Source organism: Engystomops pustulosus, chromosome 11 (assembly GCF_040894005.1).
Source record: "Engystomops pustulosus chromosome 11, aEngPut4.maternal, whole genome shotgun sequence".
Lineage (NCBI taxonomy): Eukaryota > Metazoa > Chordata > Amphibia > Anura > Leptodactylidae > Engystomops > Engystomops pustulosus.
In genome coordinates this window covers 7,744,952-7,767,635 of record NC_092421.1, presented here as the reverse complement: position 1 = coordinate 7,767,635, position 22,684 = coordinate 7,744,952, and the positions used below count along the sequence as shown (strand labels likewise).

The 22,684-nt window shown below is 46.7% G+C and overlaps 1 protein-coding gene across 1 annotated transcript; it reads left to right on the top strand.

Annotated features, from left to right (window-relative positions):
* The first annotated feature begins 1,451 nt into the window (after positions 1 to 1,451).
* On the top strand, positions 1,452 to 21,949 carry LOC140106215 (zona pellucida sperm-binding protein 1-like). Its single transcript, XM_072130501.1, has 12 exons — positions 1,452 to 1,746; positions 4,206 to 4,327; positions 9,823 to 10,219; positions 10,303 to 10,446; positions 11,604 to 11,779; positions 11,853 to 11,950; positions 12,776 to 12,897; positions 16,264 to 16,453; positions 19,107 to 19,224; positions 20,299 to 20,380; positions 21,391 to 21,471; positions 21,548 to 21,949. The coding sequence occupies exons 1-12, from the start codon at positions 1,572 to 1,574 to the stop codon at positions 21,688 to 21,690; spliced, it is 1,848 nt and encodes a 615-aa protein (XP_071986602.1). The 5' UTR covers positions 1,452 to 1,571; the 3' UTR covers positions 21,691 to 21,949.
* The last annotated feature ends 735 nt before the right edge of the window (positions 21,950 to 22,684 follow it).

Here is a 22,684-nt window from a genome sequence, read left to right as displayed (position 1 = left end):
GGTGCGAATGAGTTTTTGTACCAATTTTACACGCTGCGTTTTCATTCCGTTTTAAAACTCATTACAACTGCCGAGGAGAGGTGATCTGCCTAATTACATTACTGTTAACATTTACTAAACTCATTGTAAATACAATGTTAACGCATGCTGTTTTGTTAAGGCATACATTAACATTGCCTTAACAAATGTAAACAGTAATGTAATTAGGCAGATCACCTCTCCTCAGCTGTTGTAATGTGTCTCAAAGCGCAATGTGTGAACGCAGCCTTAGGGCGCGTTCACACGTTGCGTTTTGGTTGCGTTTTCATTGTGTTTGAAACGCATTACAACAGCTGATGAGAGGTAATTTGCCTAATTACAATACCGTTTACCTTTGTTAAAGCAATGTTAACACATGTGTTAACAAAACGCACACGTTAACGCATCGTTAAGCATGCATTAACATCATGTTTACAATGCGTTTTGTAAACAGCTGTTGTATATGCGTTTCTAACACAATGAAAACGCAGGTCAAAACGCAACGTGTGAACGCGCCCTTAGGCCGGCGCCACACGTGGCGCTTTGTCTGCGCTTGCAAACGCAGACAAAGTCGCGCCCACCGTGGCGGGCCTTGGCCCGATCGCATCGGCGTTTCTATGGAAACGCCTGCGATCGGGAACGAGCCGCCGGTGTTTCGCGCCGGTGTTTCGCGTTTGCAAGCGCAGACAAAGCGCTACGTGTGGCGCCGGCCTAGGGTGATGACACATGTGGCGTTTGAACACGTTTTTGGCCCATTTTTAAGCAGTCCGTAAAAAAAAAGCACTTGTTTTTGACCAGTTTGAATTAAGATAATTGGTCAAACCTGTCAAAAACGGATACGTTTTCAAAAAACGCTTGCGTTTTTGGACGGACTGCTCAAAAATGGGTTCAAAACGCCACGTGTGCCATCACCTTTAGGCCGCGGTCACACATACCGCTAGGCAACGTGAAAAACGCATTGTACTTGCATGTGTCTCAGAGTGCGATGCGTTTTTGATGCGTCTCCATAGACTTGTATGGTGCGTTTTTCACGCGCGTGACAAGCAAAAGTAGAGCATGTCGAGATTAAAACGTGCGTTTAAAAAAATGTAAGTGTCAAAAAGCCCATTGATTACAATGGTTCAGAGTGCGATGCAAGTTCTGCGCATCAAAAGCACGCGTGAAAAACGCAAGTGTGGAAGGGGCTTTACTCGGAGCGCTCCTGGCAAGATGAACGTGAAACTGGAAGTCAAGACTCCCATGAACTGCCCCAGAACTCCTCATGGCAATGACTGGAGCAGCACTAGACCCGTGGAGCTCTGCACTGTCCGCCCCCAGGCGCACCATCACAAGGTGACCTCTAGGGTGCGCCACTTCTCCAGGTAATGGGCCACAGGTGAGTTTAGGATTGGGGCCTATGATTAGGCTGTAGTGATGAATGACCCCGCTGCAGGCCGGTGCTACATGAAAGTCTATATGTAGGAGCCATAGCTGGGCCTTCCCAGGGTGCATGGTGTCTCCTCCCAAACTATAGATACCCCCTCCCGAGGGCTGCGTGCCCCTCTCTCCACAGGATGGTGGCCCTACAGTTTTTAGATGGTCTCTGGTTGCTTGTCTTTACTATTTGGCCCTTATTACTTGGATCATGTATTGACTTCCCTGAGGCAGACTATAAGTGTGGGGTGGAGGGGGTGCAGCTCCTGGTGCCCCCAAAATATCTGGGGGGAGAAATAACTTTTCAAATTCGAGGTGAGTTTTTGTTCTGTTCTACACGAGTTATTTGTGTGTATAACGTATGAGAAAGGGTTAATGTGCGCATTACTACACGAGTCCGTGCAGCTTCTGGTGATGGTTCTCCCCTCTAAGTAGATGAATGTGGGGGATACACTGTAAGACCTGCACACGGCCAGGGAGTCTAGGGCCCTATTCACACTAGGGCTTTTAGTCCTGTTTTTAAATTGTTTTTTTTTTTTACATTTTTTTCCTCTCTTGTCAACAAAAATGGCCCCATACATTTGTCATCATGTGTCATCCGTTTTTTGCGGGGGCGGGGGGGGGGGGGCTGGCTTCAATGAGGTCATGGGCTTCTTGCCTCTGTTTAACCCTTTTTAATTTTTTTCCGTTACCATTTTATGCTTTTCTTGTTTTTTATCCTTCTGTGTATGAAGCTTTAGGGCGCGTTCACGCATTGTGTTTTAACCTGCGTTTTCATTGCGTTTGAAACGCATATACAACAGCTGAGGAGCGGTGATTTGCCTAATTACATCACTGTTAACATTTCCGTTTACAAAACACATCGTAAACGCGATGTCAACGCATGTGTTAACATTGCGTTTACAAACGTAAACGGTAATGTAATTCGGCAAATTACCTCTCATCAGCTGTTGTATATGCGTTTCAAACGCAATGAAAATGCAACCAAAACGCAACGTGTGAACGCGCCCTTAGGATGGTGGCACAGGTGGCGTTTTGGGCCGTTTTTAAGCAGTGCGTTAAAAAACTCATCCGTTTTTGACAGGTTTGACAAATTATCAATTATCAATAATTCAAACTGGTCAAAAACGCATGCGTTTGACGGACTGCTTAAAAACGGCCCAAAACGCGTTCAAAACGCCAAGTGTGCCATCACCCTTATAAGGGCTTATTTAATTTTCAAATTCATGTCCTCGGAAACAAATTCCAAATGCACTTCCCAAAAAAAAAAAGTTTGCGTCATATTCTTGTGGGCTCTGTATTTACCGGTTTTGCTGTGCGCTCAGATTAACTCCGCCTCATTATGGCGATACCAAGTTTATATAGGTTTGAATATGTTTTAGTAGGTTTTAAAAAAAAGTCGTCATTTAGCCATAGGGTGATGTCACACATGGTGTTTTTGGTCTGTTTTTAGTTAGTGCGTTTTCGAATTGTAAAAAACACATGCTGTAAAAAACGCATCCGTTTTTTTGTTCATTTTTAATTGTGCAAATTCTGAAAACCGGACAAAAACGCATGCGTTTTGCAAAAACGATCTGAAAACGCACTAACCAAAAACGGCCCAAAAACGCCATATGTGACATCACCCATAATCTAATGCTGATAAGTTTTTCATACATTTGGAGACTGGGGCTGTGTAAGGTGTCAGATTTTGGGATGTGATGACGTTTTCATTGATCCCATTTGTGGGACCGTACAACCTTTTTATCACTAGATTTAAATTTTTGAGTTGCAAAATGACAACAAAAAGTGGCGATTTAGAGATTTGGCTTTATTTGTAGTTATGGATTCACCACTGGTAATAACTTTATGTATATTAATATCAGTTCTAAGCAAAGGGAGAGGACTGAACTTTTTTTTTTAAGATCCCCTTTGGGTACGTTAAAGGAACCTATCACCACGGATCTACCTATAAATGTAGATCGGGTGGTAGGTGGATCTATCCAAAGTGAGGATAGACCTTCTATGGGCGAATCCTCACATCCCCGGAGTCTTTTTATACCTTTTATTTCGCTAATATGCAGATTTTTTTTTTTAGAGAGGCTACACGACGCGGCTACTCTGTAGCCAGAGCTACTGGGCATGCGCCGATGGAAGGCTTTGCGGATGAGGGCGTGCAGCTATGAGGAGATATCTGGTGGGAGGATCAAAGAGGCTGCTGGGGTGTTGAGTAGCCGCGCTGTGTAGCCTCAGCTCCGCCTACTCCACGGCCCAGTAGCCTCTTTAGGATATCTGCATATTGGCAAAATAAAAGTTATAAAAAGATACAGGGGGTGTGATCAGGCTCCTGGGGTCGGGGAGGCGGCGGGCTCCTGGGGTCGGGGGAGGCGGCGGGCTCCTGGGGTCGGGGAGGCGGCGGGCTCCTGGGGTCGGGGAGGCGGCGGGCTCCTGGGGTCGGGGAGGCGGCGGGCTCCTGGGGTCGGGGAGGCGGCGGGCTCCTGGGGTCGGGGAGGCGGCGGGCTCCTGGGGTCGGGGAGGCGGCGGGCTCCTGGGGTCGGGGAGGCGGCGGGCTCCTGGGGTCGGGGAGGCGGCGGGCTCCTGGGGTCGGGGAGGCGGCGGGCTCCTGGGGTCGGGGAGGCGGCGGGCTCCTGGGGTCGGGGAGGCGGCGGGCTCCTGGGGTCGGGGAGGCGGCGTTGTAAGGGTACTCCACTGGTGTCAGATGGTGGCTTCAAGGAGTTCCTGGTGGCGATGTTTCTGGGGTTCCTTTTTCTTATTCATTTCTTTTCTCTCTGCAGATGAGTTTCAGATGGGGTACGGCCTACATGGTTGTCTAACGAAATGTCTTCTCTCAACGCGAGGTCCAAAAGGCGAGAGTGTATTTTATGCTCCATACACTATTTGTCTGTCTGTGCGGAAGGTGGGTCATCTGCAGATACCTGTAGTCACCAAAAAACCCAAGCCGTGCTATAATTTACTTTTCTTACTATTTTGCACTGGATAATGTCATGTGTGGTTCTAGTACAACCAGTGGACGGTGGAGCAGGACATCATCTCATGGGTAGTTGGTGATACGAGGCTCCTGCTTCACACATGACCATCAATATTGCAGAATTGGAAGCCCTGTCCTACAATGTGTGAGGTGTAAGCATGGTGTGCAGGGAGACTGAGCCCCGCCCCTGAGGAGTCTGTCTATCCATCAGATGCAGGAGTCCTGGAGATCGATGTCTGGGAAGTCATTGAGGCGAAATGTTTACATGTTAAAGGGAATCTGTCACCGGATTTTACCCCAATAAGCTACCAGTCCCCTCAAGTAGGGTATGAAATGTCTACTTATAAAAAATATCCTCCAAAGTCATGTGACAATGAGCAGAGGAGAGTCAGTTTTTGCCTGAGATGAGTCAAGTTTAGACTGGGACAGTGACTTCAGATGGTGGTGTCATATTAAAGATAAGAATACCATCTTTCTGTTTGAATCGGGCTTGTGGTTCTGTAGATCTACAGAACTGGAAATGCAGTCAGTGCCGGACTGGTCCACCTGAGTACCAGAGGATCCTCCGGTGGGCCCAGGCTGTAACCCAGCACTGGACCCCAGAGTATCCTCCAAACCCAATTCGGAGGATACTAGTCTGTTTTCTAGAAGTTGAGGGATGGACCCAAGGAGTCCAACATAGTAGACAGATCTAGACATACGGGGAAGATTTATCAATGTGTGGACCAGTGCAGAGGAGGACGAGACCGTTTCGGGCTGCACCAGATTTATCCCTGTGTTGGATGGGGGATGATAAATTGTCATCTTTACTATGACACCAGCCTGTTTGTATGTACTGTAGAAGGGGTGGCTAGGTGACTTTCCCCCTGCAGCCTCTGAACTTGACTCATTTCTGATTAAAACATGACTCTTCTCTGCTCGTTGTCACAATGTCACTTTTTTTTTTTTTTTATAAGAAACAGGTGAGATTTCATATTTCCTTAAAGGAAACCTACCACTTGAAGTGGCAGGTATAAGGGGGAACTACCGAGCACCAGCTGAGGGTGAGCTGGTGCCGGAGCTTAGTTTTGTTAGCGTTTAAAACACTTTTTTAAACTGTATGGCCGAAGCTGCTTCGGCGCAGGGGGGTACACGCTCGGCGCACCATGCGCGCGACCGTGCCCGCGGCTCTCCTTCACTTCCTATGTAGCCGCGGGCACGGCCGCGCGCATGGTGCGCCGAGCGTGTACCTCCCTGCGCCGAAGCAGCTTCGGCCATACAGTTTAAAAAAGTGTTTTAAACGCTAACAAAACTAAGCTCCGGCACCAGCTCACCCTGAGCTGCTGCTCGGTAGTTCCCCCTTATACCTGCCACTTCAAGTGGTAGGTTTCCTTTAAAATTAATATCCCATCAAATTCTATTATGATAAACCAGGGACACTGCCATAGATCCAGGCACTGTGACTGTGGTAATCTCATATTTGTTATTCATGGCCTCCTTCCTTCTGAGTGAGAAGGGTTTTGGGGGCGCTACCCCAACGTGCAGCTACTCTACTGGTAGTTAAAGTCTCCCCTCCCGTCAGCACTCTCATCCCTCTGCCTTGTATCATCTCACTGCAGCAGTGGGAGTGGAAAGTGCTCCTTGCACAGTGTAACAGCCCATGAAGCTGCAGCACGCCTTCTCTTATCTGCGTGTGTCTGTGTAAATGTAGACCATTCTGTGCATTTTTATCTAGGTTATTTTGTAAGTATTGGTGTGAGGGGTTATATTTTTGTAACTTGCAGGAGTTGACCATGTTTCTTGTAATGTGTGTATATGGGGGGTGGGTATTGGGTAATTTATAAACCTCTATTGATAGTTCTGCTTGTAAAGTCAAGCCTTGTGCTTCAGAAATGTCTGGTTATGGAAGGCTATGTGATTCGATCTGTTCATGACCAACCTACCTGCCAGGACCTTTATGACCGTATGCGACAGTTGAGGCAAATAGATGGTTAGGACCACAGGGTCTGGCTTAGTAGTGAGCTTGGGGCCGGTGTCATGGTGGTTTGGTCCTAAACGAGCCGCCGTCCATCTGTTTGGCGAGAAGGGTAGAAACAAGAATTGGTGCTGGAGGCCATAGTATGGCAGATGGTCTCCTTGGGGCACTTCCGGTGTACAAGTATGTAGGTGATACACCCCTGGTGGAAGGCAGACCCTTGGTGTTAATGGAAGGTCTAGGATGCACACTGGAGACCCTGAGGCAATATGGTAAAAATGTACAGTTCCTTTATTGGCGAACAGCAGAGATGTACAGGCTGACAATGGTGAGCGGGGCTGCCTGTTGGTTGGCTTGAGGGTAGGCAATAATCCATAGATGCCACAACTCGAACAATTTAGGTTCAGCTAGGCTGGATAGTCTCCTTAAGGAGCCCATTTGGCTCTGCTGCATCAGCAGCTCTGCAATGTCAGTCTCCACAGACTAACTCATGATGATTACGATTAACATCCAAAGCTGTAGACCAGGTCCTTATATCATCTTGGTCAGTAGTTACATCCCAGAGGTACCAACCAATGACAGCTTGGTTATAATAAGAGCATAAATTAACCCTTCATTCACATATTACACAGGAAAGCGTTGAGCAGGTGTAGCGCCCTGGCTCAGAGAAACATTAAATTTTGGACATTTGTAGACATTTGAATTTTTACCCTATGCAAAATCAGCGTTTCTTACTTTACTTTACATTATGGGTTAACTTTCATTAATCTATCGTGTTTTGTTATATACATCATTTTATTAGTCTTGTATCTGTATAAACTAGTAGAAAGGGTTAATGACCATTGAGAGACCTTTCGGACTCAGTATATCTATCTCTTAGAGAAGCCAATCATTTCCCGCAGCGATAGTATACCTAGATTGTAACTACAGGCGGTCCCCTACTTAAGAACACCTGACTTACAGACGACCCCTAGTTACATACGGACCTCTGGATGTTGGTAATTTCCTGTAGTTTAGTCCTAGGCTACAATAATCAGCTGTAACAGTTATCACAGGCGTCTGTAATGAAGATTTATTATTAATCCTGGTTCTTATGACAATCCAACATTTTTAAAATCCAAATTTGTCTGGGGTTACAATGATACAGTTCCGACTTACATACAAATTCAACTTAAGAACAAACCAACAGAACCTATCTTGTAAGTAACCCGGGGACTGCCTGTATTATAACTCTATTTTATATGTATTTGTTATATTATATAACTATATGTAACTTTAAAACATGTTCCCTACTTTTCTCAATACTCCCTAAATATACATATACAGGCAGTCCCCGGGTTATGTACAAGATAGGGTCCAGAGGTTAGTTCTTAAGTTGAATTTGTATGTAAGTCGAAACTGTATATTTTATAATTGTAGATCCAGACAAAAAATTTTTTGGCCCCAGTAACAATTGAAGTTTAAACATTTTTTACTGTAATGAGACCAAGGATTATCCATAAAGCTTCATTACAGACACCTTACAGCTGATCAGTGCAGTCTGGGACTATAGTAAAGCATCCAGAGAGGTCTGTCTGTAACTATGAGTTGTCTGTAAGTCGGGTGTCCTTAAGTAGGGGACCGCCTGTACTATTTTGCCACTTATATTTTATACATACACCCTCAGCATATGATGTTTAACTCATTCAATCTTTGTTTAGCGAATATATTGTATTTCCTTATTATTTTATTGTCCTTCAGCTTTGACCTGATGAATCCGCTAGTTCAGCATCGAAACGCGTTGTCTACACGCATCCACTAATAAAAAAAAGTTTTATGTTAAATTGAACTCCTGTCTGTATCAGGAAGCGCATCCATTGTCCAGTTTATCCTTGCACCATATTTTTCGGGCCAATGCCCGATCACAGGGGGGGGGGGGGAATCTTTGTTTCATTCGTTGGGTACAAATTATTGCAGCAGATTTCCCAATCCACAAAAAACCTTATATTCACTATTGAACCAGCTTGTATCTCCTTGGCGCCCCACAACTTTTGTTTCTTGTTGTTGTTTACCAGACAGAAGATGGCTTGATCTTTAGAATGACAGGCGCTGTCTGGAAAGTTGTTTACACTTTAGAGACTTTCTGCCATAGAATATGTTGGGGACTCAATGTAAGTCTATAGGAAATGCTTGGTCATTGTTTTTGTGCTAAAATGTAACCAGTCCTCCCAGTGGTGTAACTAGAAGCTGATGGGCCCCAGTGCAAAGTCTGTGCCGGGCCCCCGACTATAATGTGTGGTTTATAGTAATAGTCTTCTCATATGGGAAAGTGACACCATAAGGGGCCCCTAAACCTCTTGGGCCCAGGTGCGATCGCAACCTCTGCACTGCCTCAAGTTGTGCCTCTGACTCCTCCCCTGGTAGAAAATATATAAGGAGAATAGTCCCAGTCCTCAGTGTCTTGCAGTTAAGGAACAGAGCTTGGGGTATAATCTCTGCCAGTCTCCAGAGTGACCAGAAGATGAAGCTGAGACAGGGGTACTCTGCCATAGACCTGGGGGTCCTAGCCTGTAATTGGGGTACCAGCCTTCTGAGGAAGAGAGGGACAGCTAGTCCAGGCCTATCCTCAGCATTAACCCTCAGCATCAAACACGTGGAGAACCCTTGGCGGTTCCTGGTGCACTGGAGCCACCTCTATCCCCGGCACTGTGTAATGGTGCATACTTATTTCCACCAGCTGGTAGTAGTGGTGGTCTAGAGAAGAAAATGCAATCATAGCCATTATACTACCGACCTGTGAGCTTACAGGGGGATCTCTAGCCCTGAGTCGCTGATCACCTCAGTGGGGGGTGCAGTCCCGTTGAATCCCTTTAGCATTGAACGCCAGGTGGGGATTCATAATGGCCCAACTCTAGGGCCTTACAGTATTCTTGAATACGAACACAAGGTCCTGGAAGGTAGATGGGTCATGGACAGTTAGGATCACATGACCCTCCATCTCGTGCCGTTTATAATGTGAGTTGAAGAGGTAAAAGACAATTCTGAACATCGGGGCTTGACTTTACATTTCAGGAAAGTGGATCAGAACTAGAATAGATCTATATTATAAATTACACAAAACATGAGGTAAAGTGGCCAACCCCTTTAACTGCGCAAGTTATCGTAAATCATTTTATCCTTACTGTGTTCTAGTCGTTCAGGTCCAGTGTCGCATATGTGGAGGGGCTTATTCACCATGTTGTGGGGTTTCTTGTACTAGATTTTGAGCCTTTTTTGTTGCAACTTGACGGATGTGACAATAAAGTCTGAAAAGCTGGTACAAGAAGCCAGACAAGATGGTGCTAAATACCCCCCATAGTGTGAGCACAGGTGTCAAAGGTGTTGTAGCTTCTAAATATACAGATGGAACCAGCGTCCATCTCTAACGTGCATCTTGTTGTCTTCAGAAACTGCTTGGTAGAGTCTTTTTTGTTCTTTGTTAACCTTGTAGGAACACCGGTGGCTTCTTCGCGTGAGGCTGGTTGGCCACAACCAAACTGAAGATCTGGATCTAATTTGTCCAAAGCCAAAAAAAGTAATACAGCCAAGAGACATGTTTACACCCATAACCCGTAGTACTAAACCACCTAAACAATCTCCTGAAGATTATTGGAATACCACCCAGTATGGACCAACAAAAATTCCTACCATGTCTCCACTTGGGACACCTAAAATTAGACCTGACCACAGAATAACAACAAGTGAAACCAAAGGGGTCAATGTCGCAACCCAACCCGTAGACTACAGACCCAAAGTGGCGGGTACGACAAAAGATGCGTTTTCCCTCTCTGGCCAACAGACTCGCGAATCACCGAGGTCTACGGATTCCAGTCCAACTCCAGAGCCTGGTAGTATTCAGCTTCCTGGCCACATCTACCTGTTACTACTATGTGCTCATAGGTTTTATTATTTGCATTTTTTTCTTTTACAGATATGCTGACTCCTTCCCAGTGTTCAGTTTCAACGGGGAGAGTGACCTGCCTGAATTCTACAGTCTCACGGGGAACGTGTTTAGATTACCGATGCTGCCATGATCCTAGAGACTCCACCAATCCTTGCTACTATGGACACACAGGTGAGTTTTAAAGAAAACCAACCATTTGATTTGAGGCATTATGAAGCAAACGTACTCTGAGACTGCTGTGGCTACACTGATGCAGGATCATATCTTGTTTAATCCCTGAGCTGAATGGTTTTGCTGATAAAACAGATATAACATTATGATAATGAAGCTTTCTCACTTCTGTGGCTCCTTCACCACTTGTCTAGCAGGTGACTGCAGGAGAGGATGATGTAATCTGGCTTGTGCCTGGAGGCAGAATAATCAATTGCTGCACCATCCCCCATCTGCTGTGTATGAGTGATCCAGCTCAGGTTGGTTAGTGCTTGACTAGACATGCTTGACTAACCCCCATTTTTAATTTCAAGCCTGTCGCAACTTTCCCAAGGTCCTGAATGGTATAATTGTTTTTTCAGCAAAACCTCTGAGTTCAGGGATTAACCAAGATATGATCCTGCATCAGTGTAGCTACAGCATTCTCCAGGTATGATTGCCTCATAATGCATCACATCACATGGTAGGTTTCCTTTAAGAAAGCGTTCTGAAGAAAGTGATGGTCGGAACTATAAACTTGGCCTCGGTCTCTAGTGGTGGTTGCAACTTATAGGCAGCAGAAAAGAAATAAACTATTTTGAATGAAGCATTAAAGGGGTTATCCGGCTGTTAAAAATTACAGAGACCCGGGCTGGGGTGGCCTAGTTAAACATAATAAACCTGTACTTACCACCTCCGGCGCTGCCGATGTCCCGCGCCGCGGTCCCTTCGATCCGTGCCCCTGTTTGTTTACAGGGGCACAGAAGCCGCGCACAGGGAGCTACTGGTCTGCGCTGTGGCCGGCTCCTCTCATCCGTTCCTATCTCTGTGTTGTAAGCGCTGGGAGATTGTGTCGGATGGGAGTTTCAGGCCAGCCGGAAGCTCCCTGTGCACCCCTGTATACAAACCGGCGCACAGAGGAGACGGACCGAGGTAAGTAGATGTTTATTATGTTTAACTAGCCCAGCCCAGCCCGGCCCTTAGTATTTTTTAACACCTGGATAACCCCTTTAATTGAGCATAACCACATATGGCCCATGAGACTTCATTCTCGAGACCAGTAAACCTACAACAAATTTCAGCTAGAAGAAAACTTGGGATTCTGGGACAGACCCCTAATTCCCTCTTGTTTCGTGCAGTAACGGTGCACTGCTTCCAGGATGGGCTTTTCCGGCTGATCTTGTCTCGATATGTAACCAACCCTCCACTACGATTGTCTTCGATTGTTCTGGGCCCTGGCACTTGTCCACCCCCTACGATCTTGGGAGATTTCCTGGAATTTAGAGGTTACCTGTTGTCGTGCAGTGCCCGCCGGGTGAGGATATTATATGTATATATGTGTTATACGTCGCCTCGCATTGAAACTTCTGAATGAGTCTGTCTTTCAGTTTGTTGAAGGGCGCCTGGTGTATGAGCTCTCTCTAACTGCAAAGCCGGATATTCTGGTCACCGCTTTAGGATCAATCACTCGAGACAGCAGCCTCATGTGAGTTTTTAGTAAGACTTGGGTATACTGGTCATCTATAACCCTTCAATGCCCTGGATGACCTGCTGTCTGAATCCTGCCGGTCAAATGGCTGCACAACTTCTACTCCCAACTCTGTCTGTACTGCCCAGTGCTCTGGTTTATTGGCTTCTGCCAGGGGTGTAACTACAGTGGTAGCAGCCATAGCGGCTGCTATGGGGCCCACGGTGTCAGGGGGCCCCATCATGCGACCTGACCCTAAAGAATGGAGGATGTGCACCATTATATACATATCATTCTGCACATGGTACATTATATGTATATAACATATATATATATATATATATATGTGTGTGTATACATGCTGTATATTTATATGATATAAGGTGTGTATATGCTGTACATCTGTATATAGCTCTATATGTGTTTAAGAGTGAAATAATGTATGTTTCTGTATATAGGTATATCAATGTCTGTGTGTGTGTGTGTGTGTATCTATGTGAGTGTAATTTGCATATTTTAAAGCTGGAAGGGGGCCCCATTCAGAAGTCTGCTATGGGGCCCTACATCTCCCAGTTACGCCCCTGGCTTCTGCCATATATATCTGTAGAATTCCGGGCTACAGTAAGGGGAGTTCTTATTCTTATTCCAAGAAGCCGCCATATTTGACCTCTTTCAGTGCTGATCACGTGTATAGCTGGATCCTGGTCCTGAATGACGGTCAGAAGGGGGACACCATTGTAACTCCCACAGCCAGGTCAACCTTTGTAGGCTTCAAGTTTCTATGTTGTTTTATGTTGTTAAATTTAATGTAATTTTTTTTTTTTTTTTTGTGACCACTTCCAGGGTTTTGTCTCAGTGCTTCTATAATAACACCTTGTCAAAGGTGTCTCTGGTGGTATTGGATCCCCAACCTCCTACCGTGACCAGTACTGGAGTTCTGAGGGTGGAGCTGCACATATCTAAAGGTGAACAGTTGTCCAACATCATATCAACAATAACTGGGTTCTTATTCGTTGCAGATTAGTTTTTGCTCCCAATATGCTAATTAGGTGCGTGATCAGGCGGGTTTGCAGGACACCTCCCACCTGATTATATAGATCCTACTTAATAGGTGCAAAACCTTTATTACACAGGTTGCTGGAAGACGACAAAAGAGGAAATTCCTTCCATGCTGGCTAGCCTCCCAATTGCAATGTAGGAATACATGGACGGCCTAAAATACTCAAGTCTATAGGTTACCTGTGGTATTAATAATAATGAGCTGCCATTGCGGCCCTCATACTGGAAGAAAAGCTCTTTTAAGGCTGGGGGCCAACCTGCACTGATTTATACCACTAGCATAATGGACTGGATGTTACATATTATATCCAAATTACTGCAATAAAAACCTGCACAAGATTAAGGGTGGACATAGAAAAACTGCAGCAGAAACAGTTTTCAGATTCTTAGTATAGATTATTAGGACAACTGTGAAAAGATCATGTAATGAAAGTAAAAGCAGCACTTAAAGGACATCTTGCATTAGATTTACTGATGGGACCCGCCCATAACTCACATGCTCCTCCTCTCTACCAGGGGACGGCACTGATTATTATTGTATCCAGGAAGGGCACAGATCTTTAAAAAAAAAAAACTAGTGTAATGTCCCGCAAGATGGGGTCGTCACTAAATTCAGCACCTTTTAATCTTAATCTTTTAATCACTTTTAACCCCTTCATGCACCCTGATGTAACTGTACAACATAAATTGCGGATAGTTTCCGCACCATGGTGTACAGTTACATTAGGGTGATCACCACGGGAACCCAACAGCATGCGAGAGCCGGGCTACCGCAGTAACAGCCGGGGTCACAACTATCGCAAACCTGGCTGTATAACCCTATAGACGCCGTGGTCACCAAGACCTCTATAGGCCATTACAGAGATCAGTAAAGGACCCCAGGGCTGCTGGCAGAAAATGTGTTAGATTCTGCTTTCAGAACAATTTAACAGTGCAGCTTTGACTATGTAATATGCTGCAATTACGGAACCGTGGGGGAAAAAAAACTGTCACATTTTTAAAAATAAATTGTAAATAAAACAATTATTAAAAAATAATGCTCTATCCCATAAAACAAATACAACATAAAAAAGGGAATATCACCAAAAACCCCATACGGTGAAAACTGTAAAAAAAAAAAAAAATTGTTAAAAAATGCCACAAAAATTGTGATATTTTCACAGCTGACCACATAAAACCAGTAATCAAAAAGTAACATTTACCCCGACATGATACCAATAAAAAGTATAGCTTGTCCCGCAAAAAACAAGCCCTAAAATGGCTCTAAGTATAAAATAAAAAATGGGTTTTATATTCTGCAAAACAAGTCGACCATAAAAAACTATCAAAAAAGGCTAATTTTTTTTTTAACCACCACCAAGAAACAGTTAATAAAATCTCCTCCATTAACTATTGAATCCCCCTAAATGATGTCCCTGAAAAGTGGATCTCATTCAGCAAAAAAATAATCCTCCATGTGTCCAAATTACAAAAACCAAACATTTTATAACCTGTAAAATGTAACAATGCAAATCATTTTCTGCCATCAACTGCTCAAAAGTCGTGTTTTACATCACGAGGAGTTTATGTGCAATCTATTTACATTGTATCTGAAGTTCTTGTAACTTTCCTGCAGAATTCCAGGCTTGTGATTGGTTGGGAGGCGCAGAGTAATTCCAGAACTCTCTAGAAATCTTAAAGGGTTATTCTCGTCTCGTCTCGGCATTCACATTCAGTTTCATTAATCTTACATATATAAACATTTCTTCAGTTGGATGCTATGAAAATAAATGTTTCTGTGTGAAGATAATTTCCCATAAACATAGTCGTGTTGTCCCTTAGAAACGAGATAGCTTCCTTGGATACGACCACCTCACATTTTGGCCAGACATGCGCTATTGAGTCCTGTCTGACCTCCTGGATTCAGCGATCATTACCACAGGACGGATGCGGGACCTGCAGTAACTAACGGACATTTCATATACAAAAACCTTTTGTTTCTTTGTGCAATCCCTCCAGCAGTGGTGGTCGTATCCAAGGACACAGTCTTGTTTCTAAGGGACCATATCACTACATTTATGAGAAATTATCTTCACACAGGAACATTTTTTTTAATAACATCTAATTGAAGAAATGTTTATATATGGAAGATTTATCAAACTGAATGTGACTGCCCAGACGAGAGGAAAATACCCCTTTAAGTCTATAAATTCTGGCTTTGCTTTGGGCTCTGGGTCTCCCTCTTAAGGGTGAGTTCACACGTGGCAGTAATGCATGTGTTTTCAAACGCATCACAACAGCGAAGGGTGCAGCATCATTTACCGTTTTTGTTTAGGTTTTTTTGGACCGTTTTTAAAGCCTGCGTTCTCAGTCCGTTTAAAAGCGCATGCGCCTTTGTATGTTTACCCTGCGTTTGGCTGCTTTGAACCTGTTTATCTTCATTTCTAGAAGTGCAGAAAGCTGTGACACGGATTAAAACCAGTCAAACACGTGGTAAACATACAAAAACGCATGTGTTTCTAAACGGACTGAAAACGTATGCTTTAAAACGGCCCATTTACAAGACGCATACATTATTGCAATGTTAACGTATGTGCTTTGTAAACGCAATGAAATAAGGCAAATCTTCTCTTCTCTGCTGTTGTGATGCATTTGAAAACTCTTCCGGTAACTCCACGTGTGAACGCACCCTAAGATTTCTGTGTGTTTACATCTCAGCACATAGGCTGCTGCTCAAGCAGCAGAGACCACCCTGCTCCCTTTTCCAGCATTCTGACCACTGGATCATGGCTGCAGTACTACAAAATTCCTGCTCCGAACTGAATCATCGCCACAGCCAACCAATCCATCGCCTTGTTTGCCTGCAGGAAGCATCGGTTACAGTCTGTATGATGCGTGGAATTATGTTGGGTCTATTTGCAAAGATTTCGGTCTTCAGTTTGATCCCTGGCCTGCCACTAATACAGCCTCCCCTTCACCATCTACCTGGGTGATCCGTTACCAAACACACACCGGGAGCACACCAGGGGGGATCCCTTAACTATACTGCAGCTTCCCCCTCTTCTTGCATCTCCCTACTTGCCCTGACTGGTCTGGACGTGGCCTGTTTTTGTGGACTAAACCACCTGTGACATAACTCTGATGCCGGATGTACTTTAATGTTGCGCTTTGACCTCTTCAAACTGCTGATCAGTGAGAGCACTAGGTGTCAGACCCCACCAATGTCATATATAATCAGCTATCCTGGAACACTCCTTTAAGCAAAAAATTGTGTCTTTCATATTTTGGCGCAGGTTCGTCATTTTCCTCGTTCTACGCCTCGGAGGACTTTCCGCTACAGGTTCCTCTTCGAGAGCTTGTGTTCTTGGAGGCTAGACTACTACAACCTTCTGATCCTCGGCTGCACCTCCGTCTCCACCAGTGCTGGGGAGCCCCAAGCATGGATCCAGCTTCTACTGTGCGGTGGCCTGTGATACATGATGGGTGAGTCGTTACGTGGCAATCAGGGGGTGGAATTTCCAGGCAGATTATCAAAGATGGACTTGACAGTCTTGGGCTTATTCAGGAAAGTATCCAAATAGGTTTTCTAGGACGGGACAAGAAAAACCACGCCTCTTCCGCTACCTTGTAGGGCAGCTCCCTCACCATCACCTGGGTCTCCTCAGTACAACGAGGAGAATTGGTTTGGCTCAGTGATAGGCTTTTGACTAGGGTCAGGGAGTTCTCCAAACCAGTTTCCTCCACTGTACTCAAGAGATGCAATTGGGTCGAAATAGCGCTGTCTGCAGGTGGGAAACTGTTCCTTCTGGAATATGTAACACCGGTTTGATTTTAATCTTATTCACAAAGACCATTGCATGTTTTTTAACCTCTTCACACTCTGTGCCGTTCATGTGCAGCGCAGAGGCGTGGAGGTTGTATGATGAGGGCTCGCAGGCTGAGCCCTCTACATATAGAGGTGGGGTTTGCTGCAAACGCCCACCGCTAATACCCACGGTCGGTGCTAGCACCAATTGCGAGTATTAACCCTTCCAATGCCTCCAGCAGAGCCGCCATCTATGTTGCGATAGTCACTCCCCCGAATGTCATCTTTGTCAGACGCGAGGCTGCATGGGGGCTGGCTGTATACTACTGGGGGCCTGGCTGGCTGTATACTACTGTGGGCGGGCGGGCTGGCTGGCTGTATACTACTGTGGGCGGGCGGGCTGGCTGGCTGTATACTACTGTGGGCGGGCGGGCTGGCTGGCTGTATACTACTGTGGGCGGGCGGGCTGGCTGGCTGTATACTACTGTGGGCGGGCTGGCTGGCTGTATACTACTGTGGGCGGGCGGGCTGGCTGGCTGTATACTACTGTGGGCGGGCGGGCTGGCTGGCTGTATACTACTGTGGGCGGGCGGGCTGGCTGGCTGTATACTACTGTGGGCGGGCGGGCTGGCTGGCTGTATACTACTGTGGGCGGGCGGGCTGGCTGGCTGTATACTACTGTGGGCGGGCTGGCTGGCTGTATACTACTGTGGGCGGGCGGGCTGGCTGGCTGTATACTACTGTGGGCGGGCGGGCTGGCTGGCTGTATACTACTGTGGGCGGGCGGGCTGGCTGGCTGTATACTACTGTGGGCGGGCGGGCTGGCTGGCTGTATACTACTGTGGGCGGGCGGGCTGGCTGGCTGTATACTACTGTGGGCGGGCGGGCTGGCTGGCTGTATACTACTGTGGGCGGGCGGGCTGGCTGGCTGTATACTACTGTGGGCGGGCGGGCTGGCTGGCTGTATACTACTGTGGGCGGGCGGGCTGGCTGGCTGTATACTACTGTGGGCGGGCGGGCTGGCTGGCTGTATACTACTGTGGGCGGGCGGGCTGGCTGGCTGTATACTACTGTGGGCGGGCGGGCTGGCTGGCTGTATACTACTGTGGGCGGGCGGGCTGGCTGGCTGTATACTACTGTGGGCGGGCGGGCTGGCTGGCTGTATACTACTGTGGGCGGGCGGGCTGGCTGGCTGTATACTACTGTGGGCGGGCGGGCTGGCTGGCTGTATACTACTGTGGGCGGGCGGGCTGGCTGGCTGTATACTACTGTGGGCGGGCGGGCTGGCTGGCTGTATACTACTGTGGGCGGGCGGGCTGGCTGGCTGTATACTACTGTGGGCGGGCGGGCTGGCTGGCTGTATACTACTGTGGGCGGGCGGGCTGGCTGGCTGTATACTACTGTGGGCGGGCGGGCTGGCTGGCTGTATACTACTGTGGGCGGGCGGGCTGGCTGGCTGTATACTACTGTGGGCGGGCGGGCTGGCTGGCTGTATACTACTGTGGGCGGGCGGGCTGGCTGGCTGTATACTACTGTGGGCGGGCGGGCTGGCTGGCTGTATACTACTGTGGGCGGGCGGGCTGGCTGGCTGTATACTACTGTGGGCGGGCGGGCTGGCTGGCTGTATACTACTGTGGGCGGGCGGGCTGGCTGGCTGTATACTACTGTGGGCGGGCGGGCTGGCTGGCTGTATACTACTGTGGGCGGGCGGGCGGGCTGGCTGGCTGTATACTACTGTGGGCGGGCGGGCGGGCTGGCTGGCTGTATACTACTGTGGGCGGGCGGGCTGGCTGGCTACCACATGGGGGCGGGCGGGCGGGCTGGCTGGCTGGCTACCACATTGGGGGCGGGCGGGCGGGCTGGCTGGCTGGCTACCACATTGGGGGCGGGCGGGCGGGCTGGCTGGCTGGCTACCACATTGGGGGCGGGCGGGCTGGTTGTATACCATTGAGGGCTAGAGAAATGGAACTGACAAGACCAGACTAAAGAATACTGGTCGGTCATCATTAGAGGCTGTGGCCATGGATGTGCGGCCTCCGGTGTTTTCCATAGTTATCTAAAATTACTTTAAGATTTCAATAATCTATCTGGAGGTCCTGATCTCTGCCATATGGATAGGCGGTGGTCCGGCTGCTGTGACCATCATGAGCGTGGCCTTGTACTTGAATTCCTTCAGCCATGTGTAGAGACCGTAATGGAGCAGCCATGTTTGTGGGATTCGGTTTTTGCACTAGGTTTGGCTCGTTTGGTTCTTTCTCTAACTTTATCTGGGTTTCAGTATTTAACCCTCTGAGTGACTGGCGGTGTGTGACGGTAACTCTTGTCTTGCAGATGTCCATTTTCACACGACGACGCGGTGACAAAGATTCTGCCTGGGCCCGTTCCCTCCAGCTATCAAAGATTTGCCGTGTCTGCCTTTACTTTTGTTGGATTTCAGAATAACACAGAGGTACAACCGCTGATACAACATGACGGGGGCGCCCCAGCTCATGCATGCTCAGCGTCATGGACCTTGTAATATAAAATTGACCTAGCTAGTCTTAAAGGGGTTGGCCAATTTACCTCCTGTTCTTTGTATTGTGTGTGTAAGTGTTGGGGGCAGGATATTAGGTAATTTACCAGTATACATCTATTACTGGTTCTGTTCTGCTTTCTTGATAAGTAAAGATCCTGGCAGGGTGATTGTTCATGGGCAGATAAAGATCACATGACCCTCCATCAGCGGCCATTTTATGGACAGGAATGTCTGAGATGAACTATTAATAGATGTATATTGGTAAATGACCCTATTGGTAATATCCTGCCACAATGTGTTAAATGTCTGGTACTTAACAGGGGTTTTCCCACAAAGAAAAGTTAGGCCCTATCCACGGGATCATTGGGGGTCTGTGTTTGGACCCCCACAGATCACGAAAACAAGGGGTCCCAGATACCCCAGTCGGACCCCTTGTCGCTCCATCAGACTAATGAAGCCGGTGGCCGCACGTGACCGTTCTGCTCCTTTCATCTCTATGGAGCTGACGGTAATTGCCGAGCGCTGCCCTCGTCGATCTTCATCAGCTCAATTCATTGGATTTTTGTGATCTGTGGGGGTCTCAGCACTGAGACCCCCCCACTGATCAACAACTTATGTCCTATCCCATGGATAGGGCTTAACTTTTGTTCGTGGGAAAACCCCTTTAACAGAAAAAGAATCTTTGGCCCAGTTCACACCTCGTCATGGGTGTCGGTTACGCCCTGTGGATATAATATCCCATAATAGAAACTAAATAATGTGAACAGGATTTCTTCCATTCACCTTCCTTTCCCTATAGGGTTATATGTATGGAAAGGGACCTTCCATCAATATGTCCCTAGAAAGTGGAATAAATACTGCAGGCGTCAGCCATATTTTTTTGCTTTAAATACCAGAAGGCGCGGGAGCCTGTAGCGTTACATCCCATCAATCATTTGTCCTGTAATGTAAGGATCATCTGAAACCCCTAAATCCCCTCACCCATCTTTTTTTTATTTTTCTTTCTAGGTTTACTTCTTCTGCAGCGTCTCTGTGTGTCTGCCTTCGTTATCTGAAGGTTGTACATCAGATTGTGCCGGTCTCATCCGCAGTAAGTAGAAACTCACAAGGGACCATTCAGTCAGGGGCGTAACTACAGCGGTAGCAGCCATAGCAGACGCTATGGGGCCTGCAGTGTCAGGGGGCCCCGTCATCCGACCTGACACAATAAAGTATGGAGGATGCGCACCATTGTATCTATATTATACAGCACATGTCCAGCATGATATATATATATAACATATGCTTTGATGTATGTATGCAGTATCTGTGATGTGTATATGGTGTCTGTATACACTGTATGTGAGTATGTTGCATATGGCACTGCATGTATGTGTATATGCACATAAGTGTATTTATATGTGATTGTAATTCGCATGTGTGAGTATACTAATGTATATTTTTTAAGTGGGAAGGGGGGCCCCATGCAGTAGCCTGCTAGGGGGCCCTGTCTCTCCTAGATACTCCACTGCATTCAGTATTGGAAAACCAGGCCGCCTTTCTACCACAAACAACCCACAGACAGATATGGCGCTGGTGTGATGGCTTTCCAACCTACTACACGGAGGCAGTACATAAACCAAGGCCATCTCCCACTGCTTAAAATTGGCCACACACCGGTCACTATGTGGTCATTCAGGGTTCCGGCCATTCACATCTCCTCCCATCAGGGATTGTAAACCAACCACACTTCCTTGCTGGTGGGGGCCCCTCTGGCAGGATCTGTTCCTTTTTTAGCTTCTAATACCTTTTTTTTATGTAAAATTATGCAAATGAGGGTCAATTAACATCTATGGAGTCTGGAGCCCCTGAGGATCATTTGCATAATTTGTATAGCCTTCTTTGTATAAACAAGGGCATAAGAAGCTAAAAAGATGGAACTGGTTGAAAATTCTTGATGCTGGTGGGAGATTTGTCTTAAATGGAGTAATAAGTAATAGAGAAGCCAACCAGTAGTTTGGGCCATTTTTTTTTTATCTTGTGTATAAAGTCTACATGGTCCATAGATGGCGGACCAGCTCGTTGATTTCCCTTCAACATTCTGGCTGTTTCCCGTTGCAGGTCGGCGCGGTCAGCCCGATGACTCTCGCTATTTGGTGGGCACCGCTGGAGCCCTGGTTTTTCACCAGGAAAAAAGATTAGGTAACAAAACTTGAACATGGACTGGCCATAGTTTAGCGTGGACTGCCCACCGTTCATATAAATGTTGTCTCCTTAGGACTGTCCGGTCTCCAGCACCTGACCTCGACTCTCCCGGGAATCCTATTGGCTGCCATGATCCTCATCGTAGTCCTGCTCATAGCTGGTGTTGTTAAAATGAAAAGTGGTTTTATAGTGTCAAAAGAATGTTCTAAACCCTAAATGAATGGAATTGTACACAATGGCTCCATTTTTACCATTATTATCATTTTGAGGGGGGGCCAGAGGCGTAACCTGATGGTGCTGCACCCCCAAAGCAACATCTGCATCTCGTCCATCAACTTTATTGTATAAGCTCGGATCTTCATATAGGGGGAAGGGATGCCTTCTAGTTTCTCCGAGGAACTTGGCTTTGACTGTTAATTTTGCACCCCCTCAAGTTGTGTTACAACAAATAAATTTTCTCTACTGTTGTGTAGTATTATTTGTGGTGGTCTCTTCATATTACACTCTTGGGGATAAAAACAATTGTGTCCTATCACCTTGGGAATCTCCACATTTTCCATCTGGAGAGTAACTACAGTGATAGCAGCTGCTATGGGGCCCACAGTGTCAGGGGGCCCCGGCATCCTACCTGACACTAAAGAATGGAAGATGTGTACCATTATCTACATATTATCCTGCACATTGTACATGTATATAACAGTGCACATCTTCCATAGTACACGGCATGAATCGGCAGATAAGAAATGTCAGGGGAGATGGAGAGGACAGCAGAAGGACAGGACTAGGGATCTCTCATCTCTTATTCCTGCCGTGTACTTCCCCCATGTGGTCAGCAGCTTCTGGGACAGATCTTTGTAAGTGTATAAATGAGCGACTGTCTCCTTGCAGACAGATGCATGCTTATCCGGACGGGTATACAGCTGTGCCCAGGAACATGGCTAAATATAGTGCATATATTTTTCACTGTAACGTGATCGGGCACCAAAGGCGTCTATGGGGACCATTATCTGAACACATTGGGGGTCATTTACTAAGGGCCCGATTCGCGTTTTCCCGACGTGTTACCCGAATATTTCCGATTTGCGCCGATTGTACCTGAATTGCCCCAGGATTTTGGCGCACGCGATCGGATTGTGGCGCATCGGCGCTGGCATGCACGAGGCGGAAATCGGAGGGCGTGGCCGAACGAAAACTCAACGGATTCGGAAAA

Excerpts from the sequence above, each read along its gene's own strand:
- LOC140106215 (XM_072130501.1), top strand. The coding sequence starts at position 1,572 with ATGGTGGCCCTACAGTTTTTAGATGGTCTCTGGTTGCTTGTCTTTACT. Across the intron at positions 1,747-4,205 it reads AATAACTTTTCAAATTCGAG|ATGAGTTTCAGATGGGGTAC; the intron begins GTGAGTTTTTGT and ends TTCTCTCTGCAG. Across the intron at positions 16,454-19,106 it reads TGGCCTGTGATACATGATGG|ATGTCCATTTTCACACGACG; the intron begins GTGAGTCGTTAC and ends CTTGTCTTGCAG.